Below are 14,618 nucleotides of genomic sequence, written 5' to 3'. Positions count from 1 at the left end.
GTTTTACCAAGTAGAAGAATATCTGGATAGTTCAGAATAGCGCACTGGACTAGGATATTCATAGGCCAAACTTGGGACTATCTAATACCTGCTCGACATGGCCAAGGTTAGGTAGTGAGTATATATCTCTTTTTATGGGCCTATAAATGGCTAATATTCTCAAGAAAGAAATAATTATGATTGTACCAATGGTTTATGAGAAATACTCAACTACCTAATCACTTCCCAAAGTAACTTTTGATTTTCATAATGGATCATCAGAAGTGGAATATGAATCCAGGTAAAACAAGATCAAGTTTTATGGTTGTAGGTCCAATTCTAGGCCCCAATGTTTGTATTGTTTGTTGAGTTTATTAAGATTGATATTTAAGGCTTATAAAAACCTCACTCCTTTCATATTTTTCTTTCATATGTACCTGTTGCATGAGTAGAAGGGGAACTTACTCATTGAGAGTTGTTCGGGATATTATTGGTGGATCTTCTGAAGATTTATTCGTCGATAAATTATATTAATATCTTGATGAGTTATTAAAAATATAAATAATCTTCTATTCTGATATAGAACTCTTAATATTATACAAATACATATTTTTCTAATATTTCATGAACAATTACAAAGATGTAACTATTGATATATAGTTGGATATGAAACTATGTTATTGTTGGTATCCTCTTAAGGAAAATCTTATTGTACAAAAAAAAGTAATTCCATCTTTTTATCAAATAATAATTATTCAATATAGTAGTTGGGGCGTCACAAGACGCATTAGTTAAGTCCAAGTCATTTTGCCATAGGCAAACTCCTAAGCTTAACGTAACCTATAGGCTTTATTTTCCAATTGAATATTAGTCACCTACAAATCATCATTCACCTTAGAATCACACAAGATATACCATTTAATAGTGAGCAATCCTCATTTATGTGTATCTTAGTTCAAACAAAATTTTGACTTCATCATACCATCTCAATAAAAATACTAATAGACCATTTATAAACTTGGAAGTTATAAAACAACAAGCCAACAATATTTAAATATAATTGAGTATATATGTTTTTGGTCCCTCAAGTTTCAATAAATTTTGGAATTAATCCTCTTCGAAACTTTATACCAATTTAGTCCTTCATTTTTAGAAACACGTGGATTTAGTCATTCTTACCAAATTTTATTAGGTTTATTTGACATTTTAAACGCATTTTATGATAATATTTGAGTTAATATTAAAGCGAAAATGTGTCAAACGGTGTAAATAATTCAAATACCATCATAAAATGCGTTTGAAACGTTAGATAAACTTAATAAAATTTTGTTAAAGATGAAGGACTAAATTGGTCAAAAGTTTTGAAGATGGACTAATTCCAAATTTCACTGAAACTTGAGGGACCAAAAACATATTTAACCTTAAAAGTTATAATAAAGTATGTTTAAATAAATGTAATAAAATATTTATGCATAATTCATCTATAACAATATATAAAGAGAATTCCCTCTTTTTTGTCCACATTTCAAAATTCCAATTTTACCCTTTAAAAGATAATTATTTATTAAATTTTTGAAAATTGAATGTTATTTTTACAAGCTTTTTATAAAATCGTCTATCTCTGGTTCTTCTCTTTTTCCCTATTTATCAACCGTTATTCTCTCATCTTTTATGATATATTTCATATAAATTTAAATTTTATATAAATTTTACAATGGTATTTTTATTATAGTTGATATTTTTAACAAAATTAAATTTATTTAAATGTATATTTTGCACTAATATTTATTTAAATTTTATTTTAAATATTTATATATCCATAATTTATAGATAAATGTTAGAGTTGCTTTAAAAATAAAAACTTTATAAATTCAAATATAAAATTTAAAAAAAAAATTATAACAATTCTAACATTTGTCTATAAATTATTGATATATAAATATTTGAAACAATATTTAAATAAAGTTCAATGCAAAATATACATTTAAATAAACTTAATTTTGTTAAAAATATCAATTATAATAAAAATACCATTGTAAATTTATATAAAAATTAAATCTGATATAGGGATAAAATTGATTCAGTTTTAAAAAAATTGGGACCAAATTGAGACAAAATAATAAATACGGGGACTACATTGAGACTTTTCACATCCAATATTGACATGTGGCACTGCCACTGCCACATCACCCTGTCTTTGCCACGTGGCACAATGTCAGATTGACACGTGGCAATTTTAATTTTTTTTAAAAAAAATTATAAAAAAAGAATTAAAAATTAAAAAAAAATTAAAAAAAATTAAAAAAAATTAAAAAAAATTAAAAAAAAACCACGTGCTGACACGTGGCACATAATTAGCACCGTTACTGGTCAACTAACGAAAAGGAACCAATTGCATAGAATTTTCGAAAATAGGGACTCAATTGAGTAAAATAAAAATGGGGGGACCTACTTGAGATTTCGCTACAAAAATGGGGACCTATGGAATGATTTAACCATTAACTTAATAACATTACAATATCATCACCTATTAATATAATATTATGTATATATAAAAATTGTATACACAATCACGTTTGAAACGATGTGGTAAAAAGCAACGTGCAACTTGAAAGACATGATTAAATTAGGGGTGGATTCTGATATCCGCCACTTTTTCTAATGTTTTACAAACGAACATGCTTTTGACTTGACAAACAATAAGGTCTAATCGATATGACTTAGGAGTTAATGAAATCTTTTACAAAAATCAACTACTATTATCAATTAATCCCAAAAGTTTATGTTATTATTAAATTGAACTATGATATTTGATTTGTCAAATACATCATTTGTATCGCATTTTATTTTCAATTTTACCATTTAAATACAAGTTTTTTAAATTAAAATAATTATGTTTCATGTTTTCACCCCGTAAATACCGGTCTATGATATTTCTGTCGGTTGTATTTTTAATTTAATTGTAATTTCGATTCATATATTTTATAGAATTTTCAATTTTGGTCCTTATTCTTTATTTTTTTCGCAATTGTAGTCCTTTATATTCTAATAATAAGCTATTTTGATCTTTAAATTTTGTTTTACACAATTTTAACCTCTTAAATTTTAATTATTTTTAATTTTGTCTAATTTCCAGTTCAATTTCTTGTAACTTGTTTTAGTATAATATAACATAGTGAAATTGGAAAAAAAGAAATGCATGATAATTATGAAAAATAAATTAGGGGCCAAAATTGTGAATCTTATAAAATATAGGGCCACAAATTATAATTAAACTTATATTAGTTATTACGCATAATTTTAAAAAACTATGATATTTATATTTCATCTTTAAAAGTTAAAAGTAAGTAATGCTTGCACTTTTATTTATAATGTTAAATATAATTTGAATATACAAATTGTTTTGTTTGTTTGTTTTTTTAAATTTTATGTCTGTATATCAATAATATCTGAACCACTGGAATTCTTTGTTTTCTTTCATCCTGTGTGACGTGAACATTATTATCTTCAATTTTGGTAAAACGTGGTCTTTTCTGAATTTTTCTGAATAGACAGGAATGTCAAATTTTGTTTTGCACACAATAATTATGAAGAAGTCGACAACACTATCCTCAACAAACAAAGCAACAATATGGTACTCTCATAACAACAATCAATTTTAGATAAATTTCTTGATGAATGTTTTAAAAATAATAAAAACTCTGTAAATTAGTTTTATTTATGAAAAAGTGAATTTCAATTTTGTTTTTCTAAATTCTTTGTGAAAAAGTTTCTCATAACATATCCTAAGTCATAGGAGGTTCTAGAAGATATGATCTTATAAAATTAGACCTTTTAAATTTTGCAAGCTATTCAAACTTCCATGGTGAAAGTGAAATTATCTTAGGAAACAATTGTAAAGAGTAATGTATTTACTGTATAAGAGGAGAGCAAGCAAGGACCGCATAGCGCAGTGGATTAGCGCGTCTGACTTCGGATCAGAAGGTCGTGGGTTCGACTCCCACTGTGGTCGTTTATTTTTTCCTTTTAACCAGTTTTTTTGTGTGCCGTTCTAATATTGGGTTTTTTTTTTTTTTTTTTATTTATTTATTTTTTTTTATCAGCATTGGCTTTGTTTGTTGTTTTTTCCTGTAACCAATTATTTTTTTGTTGGTGCCTTTAATATTCCTTTTTAACCAATTTTTTGTTTCATAATTAATATTTGTATTTGCGATTTAGAAATCCGTAAAAGAGATTATAGTAAGTGATTCAATTCGTTTGCATAGTAAAGTAATAGAAAAACATTTTTATACATCGCAGAATCAAGAACAATTTAATATGTTTTCTTTTTTCAACACTCCAAGATGTTTTTTCCGAACAAAATAATAATTGACCTTCGAATTTTAAAATGAATAACAGTTTAAATATGACTATTAATCTTAAAAATACCATCTTAATGAACTGAAGTCAGAACATTAATATTATGTGAGAATTAAATATTTCAAAGACAATTTTGAAATAATAATTAAAATAAACTAGTTTAAAATGTTATTTTAATATGATAAAAGTCTTTATATAATTATTAAAATGGAAATCTTAAAACGGAATGTAACATATAATTTAATTATGGTTTAACTGATTTGCTCTTTATTCATTGAGTTTAATCAATTTATTCATAATTTATTTTTACTTTTTTTTTCAATTTAGTCTTTTTTTTTGTCAATTTTCTTTAATTTGGTTTTTTTCTAATGCCATTAGATAATCAACAGAATAATGTTTCGTACCTATTTTTATTGGTTCCTATTCTTTTTTTTTTTCTATTTTAAAAAAATGTTTTTGTGTCAAGCAAACTTTGTTTATGTGTCAGAGTCAATATTTTTTTATTCAATTTGATTATTATATTCATTATTTTTGTTGATCTAGTCTCAATATTTTAAAAAAATTGGAACAATTAACAATTTTGTTCATTTCCAAAATGAAATTAAATTTAATCTTTATATAAATATTATACTGATATTTTTATTAAAATTCACATTTTTTATTAAATATTTTTAGTTTATGGTTATAGTTGGTTTAAAATTAGAATGAAGATTTTAAAAGTGGAGAGTAACATCATTGATTTAAAATTTTAAAAGGTTAAAAATCACGTAAAGTAATGGTGTTACTCCTCATCTTATAAAGTAACGGTGTTACTCCTCACTTTTTAACTTCTTAAAATTTTAAAATTCACATGTGATTGTTTAACCTTTTAAAAATTTTAATTAATGATGTTAGTCATCATTCTTTATAATTTTTCGTTCTAATTTTAAACCAAATCTAATCCTAAATTAAAAATATCTAATAAAAATATAAATTTTAATACAAATATCAATATAACATTTATATAAAAATTAAATTTGGTATTAATTTGGATAGGGACATAATTGTTTCATTTAAAATAAAAAAATTGAAGTAACACAATTACTTTATAAAGTGGAGAGTAACGCCATTACTTTATATAATTCTTAGCCTTTTAAAATTTTAAAAAAGTAACGCTACTCCACGTGACAAGATATTGATTTAACATGTGGATATTTTTATAGAATTAAAAAAATTAAAAAATATAAAAAAGCAATGAACTCACATATTAGTGTCCATTAATTATTTAAACAACTTTTAAAAAAATCAAATTAAAAAAAATTATGAAAATTAAGACCAAATTAATATTTAAGCATTTAATTATTTAACCATTTTTTTGGTAGGTTAAGTGAAAGAACGGTTTTTCATATTAAATAAGAAGAATAACTTAAAAAAATTAGGTATAATTATTGATTTGATTTTTTGAGTTTGTTCAATTTGATCCCCGAATTTTTGAAAGGTTCAATTTAGTCCCCAAGTTTTTAGAAGGTTCAGTTTCGTACTTTTATTATTTAAAGTGGTTCAGTTTGGTACCTCCCGTTATATTCTAATTAAATGTTGTTTGTATACCGGTGAACTATCATTGTGCAATAGAAACTTGGGTGAAGTTGTTAGTTGGATTGATTTGTTTGTTGGTTGTAGTTAGGGATGGCAACGGGACGGGACGGGGACAGGTTTAACTATCCCATACTCATCCCCGTAAAAAAAAATCATCCCCATCCCCATACCCAAACCCAACGGGTATCAAAGTTTTATCCCATCCCCATCCCCACCGGGTAGCGGATATAATCTCGTACCCATACCCGTACCCGTTTCCTTACTAGTTCAATATAAATTTTAATTAATTTTTATAAAATAATAAAAAATTATGGTAAAGGAAACATAATATTATCAAATATTCAATATTAGGAGGATGGTTGTTTCTTCGATATCAAATACTTTGAAATAAATTATAATTGTTTACATTTTATATTGGAATACCAAATAAAATTTCATGAGAACTAAAATATTTATTAAATTTGTAAACTGCAAACATTAATGAAACCAAGTTGATAAAATTTAAAAATATTTTTAAAAAGATTTAAAAGAAAAAAATATTCAAATTAAAATGTATTTTAAATGTTTGTTTACTTTAATTTTTTAAATTCTAATGAATCTCTTTTTTTTATACACTAATAAAAACGATAATGCATCACTTAATCAAAATGACGCAAATAACAAATAATAAAGATAATAAAAAATTTCAACATGAATATTGTATCTTTTGAACTCCAATATATGTTGGATGGTGATAAAAAAATATTCATGGCAATTACATTAAATTTTTATATTGTAGTAAATATAAGTTATTTATACAATTATAGTGAAAAATTACAGTATGATTGATATAATGAGTTAGAAAATAAAAAATAATTAGATAAAATGTACTGAAATAGTATTCTACATGATGAAAATAAACAACAAATAAAAATATTAAAAAATTAACAAATGTATGTCTTAGAAATTATTGAAAGAAATCGTACAAAGAAAAACAAATGTATAATTAAGGATATGATAAGATGAAAAATTCCTTAGACATCTAAGAACACTTTTCAAATATCAACACATATACTCAATAGTTGAGAAATAATTGTTTTAGCGAAACAAAAGAGTTCTTCAAATGAAACAAAAAGTTAATAAAAATAAGTAAAAAATTTATTTTATATTACCTAATAAATGAAAGGTTTATGCTATTAAACACTTAAATTGAGAGTATTAAACATACTCATGTGCAAGGAAAATATACAATAAATAAAAATATTAAAAAATAATAGAAATATTCAAATATGAGACATAAAAAAATTTTAATTGACATACATCATTTAACATAATTACATAAATGTTATGATAAGATGAAAAATATATTGGAGATGTGAATGAGTTTCATGACAAACAAAATAATTAGAAGAAATAAAAAATTAAAAAAATGATATATATATATATATATATATATATATATATATATATATATATAGGGTTACTTAATTAATTGTGAATATTTTAATAATTTAAATGATGACAGAGATATGGCGGGGACGGGTTATAGCAGGAATATGTACATCCTCATAACCATCCCCATACCCAATTGAAAAAGTCGGGGATTCCCCATACCCATACCCAGTCAATGTGGGGATTCCCCGTCAAAACGGGGACGGGTTCCGGCAATACCCACGAGGACGAGTTTATTTGTCATCTCTAGTTGTAGTTAACATCATTTTAGTCTCTTTGTTGATGTATCGTTGATCAAGTGTATTCGGTATGGTACTAAATTAATCCATTTTAAAAAATAAGGGTACCAAATTGAATATTTCAAAAATTTGGGAACCAAATTGAACAAACTAAAAAAATTAGGGTACCAAATCAATAATTATACCAAAAAATTAAAAATTTTAACTTTGGTTAGTTATTTACATATTTAATTGATTATAAAAAAATATTTAAATTTATTAATTAAACGTCATTTATATTTTATATTTTAAAAATTTAATGAGCTAACTCACACGTTAAATTTGGTATTAAAAGATTGTAACTTACGTAAAGTAAACTAAATTAAAGAAATTTGCTTTTAAATGAACTGATTATAAAGTTAATCTTTTGAGACATTTTAACGTATAAATATTCTACAATTACTTTTATTTAACTTTACAATAAGATGAAAAAAAAAGAGTTACATTAGTCCGTGTAAAGTCCCATTTAATTAATAAACGTAATTAAAAGAAACGTCACACACAAATAGTACGACAGCGCAGTCCTGGGGTTCTTAACCCAACCCCTACAAAGCTAGGCACACCACGATGCCAAAAGAAAAACAGTTGAGAGGTCTAACAATTACAGGTAGAGTAATAAAGCATATAGCAATACATGGGACAAAGCCCTAAAGAAAGCCCAAAGAAACTAAGATTCAGCCCATGCAAATTATGCAGCAGAACCATCACCTCCCTGTTGCCTGCGGGTGTTCCTCGCATCTGCCTGCGGGAAAATTAATTAATTAAATAATTAATTAATTAATAAATGCGGGTAGAAGGCTCCTTTATGGCTTTAATTGTTGTTTATTGTGATGTGGAAAAGTACTAGCTCAAGTGGTTGAGAGTACTTTGGTTTGTGTGAGAGGACTTGGGTTTGAGTCCTAAGTATGCCAATTATGTGTGATTGTTTTGTTATTGATTTTTAAGAATATGAATGAGTAGGTGATTGGTATTGTAAACTATTGTTGATTTGTGAGTATCACCAAATGTGGTTTGGTATAGTGGTTGTGCTTTGGCCTTATAAGTGGAAAGTCACAGGTTCAAACCTTAGTGGGCAAAGAATAAGCTTTATTTTTGCTAACTAATAGTTGTGGTATGAATGTGAAGGGGTAAAGAAAAGCCTAGCAGAATGGGGCAACCAAGGGGCTGAGAAATTATCAAATACGTAACATTGAAGAGGAATTAAAAGCCCAAAACTTTTGGGTGTGCAAGGGCTGAATTATGTGCGTTTACTTGAGTTGTATTTTTGTGTGGTGTGCTCAATTGGGGTCTGAATTTGGTATGCTTTTAGGGGTTGTATATGCAGTTGTGATTGAGTAATTGTGTATTATTGCTGTTGTGCAATTTCTGGAATATAACACGTAAGTGTATGTGGGTTTGGGGTTTTTACGTAGTTCTTTTGGGGAAGTAATGAGATGGTGTCAAATGAGATGAAAATTCAATTATTAAGCATGATTCTGATGTACTTGTGCAACTACGTTGTGTTGATAATGGTTGGTTGATGTTTTGGTATGATTTTGGACGAAGTGAGTGCGTGAACAGACTCGAAACCCTGCAAGTCTCGCCCAAGCGGGTCCATCTCGCCTAAGCGAGAGTTGCAGAGTTCCACGTAGAGTTCTGATTCGTGGGTCTCGCCTAGGCGACCAATGAGGGGTTTGAGCGACATGGTCTCTCGCTCAGGCGAGAGGCACTCGCCTAAGAAAGTTCGCGAGGAGAACTTGGAGGTTTGAGCGCGATTTCTCACCCAGGCGAGAGGCTTTGGCGTTTTGAGCGACTGACACTCTCGCCTAGGCGAGAGTGGTTCGCCTAAGCGAGTTCTCGAAGTGTGTTCATGTTGGTTTTGTCGCTTTCTCGTCTAAGCGAGGTTTGTTTGTTATTGGGCCAACTGTGGAGGATTTCCTATGCCACAAGCCAGCAGAGTTCACTGGCAAGGCCTCCCCTGATGAAGCGAATGCATGGCTCCGCAAGTGCGAGAAGATTTTCAGGGTGATGAACTGTGAGGATGAGCAGAAGCTGCTCTGTGCTACCTATCTGCTGAATAAGGATGCAGAGTATTGGTGGACAGGTATGCAACAACAGATGGAGACTCGGAAGGAGCCGGCTACTTGGGAAAACTTCAGGACTCGTTTCCTGGAGAAATATTTTCCAAACACTGTCAGACAGGATCGGGAGGCAGAATTCCTTCCACTGCAGCAAGGAGATATGTCAGTACAGGAGTACATCAACAAATTTGAACACTTGGCGAGATACTCCTCACAAAATATGACTGAGGAGTGGAGGTGCTTGAAGTTTGAGCGAGGACTCAAACATGAGTTGAAGAAGGTGGTGACGCCTCTGAGAGAGAGGAGATTCCCGGTCTTGGTGGAACAGGCCAAGAGTGCTGAACATTTAGAGAAGGGCCCCAGTCCTATTGTGAGCCGACATCAGAAGAATGTCGCGGAGGCTAGGCAGATGAAAAAGCCGTATAGCCGACCTCAGACATCTCAGGGTCCCAGTTGCTACCAGTGTGGCGGACCCCACCTGAAGAGAAATTGTTCACAGCTGGCAGGTGGAGTAGGAGGGTCAGAAGACCATCGCAAGTGTTTTATATGCGACAAACCGGGACACTTCACCAACAACTGTCTAGAAAAGAAGAGTCTAGTCACGAAGAAACCTGCAGCATCGCCAGCAGAGCGAGCTAGGGCAGCGGGCAGAGTCTTTGCCTTGACCACCACAGAGGCTACACAGTCAGGTAATCTTATCCTTGAACCTTGTATGCTGTTTGGTAATTTAGTGTTGGTATTGTTTGATTCCGGGGCAACCCATTCTTTTATTTCTAATGTGTGCGTGGGGAGATTGCAATTGGTGACACGTGATTTGGGATGTGAGTTGCTGGTTTCAACTCCCTCCTCAGGTCAAGTGGCTACCAGTTCGGTCTGCGTTGGGTGTTCTATGGAGGTGGCAGGTCGTAGATTCAAGGTGAACCTGGTGTGCTTGCCTTTGTATGGATTGGACGTAATCTTGGGGATGGACTGGCTGTCTAACAATCACGTCATAATTGATTATGGACGACACAGTTTGGTATTCCCAAAGCATGAAGGACTGGAGTTAATCTCGGCTTAGAGGGCGATAAACGAAGTAGAAGCCGGAGCCACCTGCTTTATGATAGTGGCTCATACAGAAAAGAATAGTACCACCAAGAAGATCAGTGTGATTCCAGTCGTGGAGGAGTATGCCGACGTATTTCCAGATGAAATACCCGAGTTGCCACCGAGTAGGGATGTGGATTTCTCCATTGATCTCATCCTTGGGGCTGGTCCAGTATCCATGGCGCCTTATAGAATGGCACCCGTAGAGTTGGCAGAGTTGAAGAAGCAAATAGAAGATTTGCTTGAGAAGAAGTTCATTCGGCCGAGCGCATCACCTTGGGGAGCACCGGTACTGCTAGTAAAGAAAAAGGATGGCAGTTCGAGGTTGTGTGTTGACTACCGTCAGTTGAATAAGCTGACCATAAAGAATAAGTATCCGCTGTCGCGGATAGATGATCTGTTGGATCAACTGAGGGGAGCCGCAATGTACTCTAAGATTGACTTGAGGTCTAGATACCATCAGATCTTAGTCAAACCGGAGGATGTGCAGAAGACGACGTTCAGGTCACGATACAGCCATTACGAGTATGTAGTGATGCCATTCGGGGTGACAAATGCTCATGCTATTTTCATGGACTACATGAACAAAATATTCCGACCGTACCTTGATCAGTTGGTTGTCGTGTTTATTGACGACATATTGATATACTCAGAGGATCGGGTTGTACATGCATATCATTTGAGAGTGGTGCTAGGAATTCTTAAAGAGCATAAACTGTATGGGAAGCTGTCAAAGTGTGAGTTTAGGTTGGATGAGGTATAGTTCTTGGGTCATGTAATCTCAGCCCAAGGTATATCGGTGGATTCAGCGAAGACTGAAACAGTGGTGAAGTGGGAAAGGCCACAGATGGTTACTGAGGTGAGGAGCTTCTTGGGTCTGGCGGGTTATTACAGGCGGTTTGTGAAGGGGTTCTTCAAGCTGGTGAGTCCCTTAACTCAACTCACTAGGAAGGACCAACCTTTCTCTTGGACAGACGAGTGTGAGGTCTGCTTTGAGGATATCAAAAGGAGATTGACTACTGCACCCATATTGGCTATTACTGACACCTCCAAGACGTTTGAGGTATACTGTGATGCTTCATACCAGGGTCTAGGTTGTGTGTTGATGCAGGAGAAACGGCCTATTGCTTATGCATCTCGTCAGTTGAAGGTGCATGAGAAAAACTATCCTACACACGATTTAGAATTGGCGGCGGTGGTTTTTGCTCTAAAAACATGGAGGCACTACTTGTATGGGGCACAATTTCAGGTATTCAGTGATCACAGGAGCTTGAAATACTTGTTTGATCAAAAAGAATTGAATATGAGGTAGAAGCGCTGGATGGAATACCTGAAGGACTACGACTTTGAGCTATTGTACCATCTTGGTAAGGCTAATGTTGTAGCAGACGCTTTGAGCAGGAAGAAATCTCATGTGTCGGCCATGATGATTAAGGAGTTGAAGTTGATCGAGAAGCTGCGAGATATGAATCTGGGATTGGATATGGAGACAGATCACATACGGTGCAGCATGTTGAGGATCACTAATGAATTCTTGGATGAGGTTCGGGTGGAATAGGGTAAGGATCAGGAATTGCAGCATATCATTAGTGAATTGGGCACAAAGAAGAGAAAAGACTTCAGGATGGGTAGAGATGGCATCCTGCGATTCAGAGAGAGGGTGTGTGTACCCAACAATCAGGTGTTGAGGAAAATGCTCTTGGATGAAGGGCATAAGAGTCGTCTTAGCATACACCCAAGTTTGACTAAGATGTACAAGGACTTGAAGGCGACTTTCTGGTGGACTGGTATGAAAAGTGATGTGGCAGACTATGTAGCATCTTGCCTAGTGTGTCAGAAAGCGAAAATAGAGCATCAGAGGCCAGGTGGTACGTTAGAGCCTCTTGAGATTCTTCAGTGGAAATGGGACAACATTTCCATGGATTTTGTTACCCATCTACCGAGGTCAGTGAGGGGGCATGATTCTATATGGGTAATAGTGGATCGATTGACGAAGTGCGCTCACTTTCTACCTATTAATCAGAAGATGTTCCTAGATAAGCTGGCAGAGTTGTACGTCAGGGAGATAGTCAGATTACACGGTGTGTCTGAGAGTATCATATCGGATAGAGATCCGAGGTTTACCTCGAGGTTCTAGCAGTCGTTGCAGAACACTATGGGTACTCAGTTGAGGATGAGCTCGACATATCATCCTCAGACAGATGGCCAATCTGAGAGAACCATACAGTCTTTGGAGGACTTATTGAGAACATGTGTTTTGGACCACCTCGGGACTTGGAGTGATGTGCTACCACTAGTGGAGTTCACTTATAATAACAGCCACCATTCCAGCATCGGGATGGCACCGTACGAGGCCTTGTATGGCAGGAGGTGTCGAACACCTTTGTGTCGGTAGCAGGATGGGGAAGCTGTGGTACTTGGTCCAGAGTTCTTACAACAGACCACGGAGAAGGTCAGGGTAATACAGGAACGAATGCGTGTAACTCAAAGTCGGCAGAAATCCTACGCAGATAAGAGGAGAATGCCACTCGAGTTTGAGGCGGGTGACCATGTATTTCTCAGAGTTACACCTACAACAGGTATTGGGAGAGCATTGAAGTCGAGGAAGTTGACCCCTCGATTCATCGGTCCATACTAGATTACGAGGCGAATTGGACCGGTGGCGTATGAGATTGCATTGCTACCTCACTTTGGAAACCTGCATAATGTTTTCCACGTATCACAGTTGAGGAAGTACGTGGCGGATCCTACTCATGTGTTGGAGCAGGATGATGTTCAGGTGCGTGAGAACCTGACTCTAGGAGTTGGACCGGTGAGGATTCTAGATTCTCAAGTCAAACAGCTCAGAGGGAAGGAGATTCGGACTATGAAGGTTCTCAGGGACGAGGCAACCCAAGAGATGACTTGGGAGATGGAAGATCTCATGAGGAAGTCCTATCTTCACCTCTTTACTAGTAAGTTCTATTTTCGAGGACGAAAACTTTTAAAGGTGGGGGAATTGTAAGACCCGGGAAAATTAATTAATTAATTAATTAATTAATTAATAAATGCGGGTAGAAGGCGCCTTTATGACATTAATTGTTGTTTATTGTGATGTGAAAAAGTACTAGCTCAAGTGGTTGAGAGTACTTTGGTTTGTGTGAGAGGACTTGGGTTCGAGTCCTAAGTATGCCAATTATGTGTGATTGTTTTGTTATTGATTTTTAAGAATATGAATGAGTAGGTGATTGGTATTGTAAACTATTGTTGATTTGTGAGTATCACCAAATGTGGTTTGGTATAGTGGTTGTGCTTTGGCCTTATGAGTGGAAGGTCACGGGTTCAAACCTTAGTGGGCAAAGAATAAGCTTTATTTTTGATAACTAATAGTTGTGGTATGAATGTGAAGGGGTAAAGAAAAGCCTAGCAGAATGGGGCAACCAATGGGGCTGAGAAATTATAAAATACGTAACATTGAAGAGGAATTAAAAGCCCAGACTCATTTTAGGTAAAAGGAAGGGTTTTGGCATTTGTGGTGAACTGCTATAGTGAGGGGCACAAAATTGAGAGTGTGTGCGGAACTTTTGGGTGTGCAAGGGCTGAAGCAAGAGGGAGGTTGGAAATCAAGGTGTTGTCTTCTCAATTTTGAGCACTAATTCCAGGTTAGGGGTCTGAATTTTGTATGCTTTTAGGGGTTGTATATGCAATTGTGATTGAGTAATTATGTATTATTGGTGTTGTGCAATTTCTGGAATATAACACGTAAGTGTATGTGGGTTTGGGGTTTTTACGTAGTTCTTTTGGGGAAGTAATGAGATGGTGTCAAATGAGATGAAAATTCAATTATTAAGCATGATTCTGATGTACTTGT

General features: G+C 33.4%; 1 protein-coding gene and 1 non-coding gene across 2 annotated transcripts; both read left to right on the top strand.

Annotated features, from left to right (window-relative positions):
- Positions 1-3,917: 3,917 nt before the first annotated feature.
- Positions 3,918-3,991, top strand: TRNAR-UCG (transfer RNA arginine (anticodon UCG)). Its single transcript has one exon. It is a non-coding gene; the product is annotated as a tRNA-Arg (tRNA).
- Positions 3,992-9,304: 5,313 nt separating this feature from the next.
- Positions 9,305-10,742, top strand: LOC114163526 (uncharacterized). The gene is made up of 2 exons (XM_028047833.2): positions 9,305-9,364; positions 9,501-10,742. The coding sequence occupies exons 1-2, from the start codon at positions 9,305-9,307 to the stop codon at positions 10,740-10,742; spliced, it is 1,302 nt and encodes a 433-aa protein (XP_027903634.2).
- Positions 10,743-14,618: the final 3,876 nt, after the last annotated feature.

Source organism: Vigna unguiculata, chromosome 9, assembly GCF_037176805.1.
Source record: "Vigna unguiculata cultivar grain cowpea cultivar isolate G323 ecotype 2 chromosome 9, ASM3717680v1, whole genome shotgun sequence".
In the NCBI taxonomy this organism is placed as follows: Eukaryota; Viridiplantae; Streptophyta; class Magnoliopsida; order Fabales; family Fabaceae; genus Vigna; species Vigna unguiculata.
This window is presented reverse-complemented; position numbering and strand designations above follow the sequence as displayed.

Excerpts from the sequence above, each read along its gene's own strand:
- LOC114163526 (XM_028047833.2), top strand. The coding sequence starts at position 9,305 with ATGGTCTCTCGCTCAGGCGAGAGGCACTCGCCTAAGAAAGTTCGCGAG. Across the intron at positions 9,365-9,500 it reads TTCGCGAGGAGAACTTGGAG|CGAGGTTTGTTTGTTATTGG; the intron begins GTTTGAGCGCGA and ends TTCTCGTCTAAG.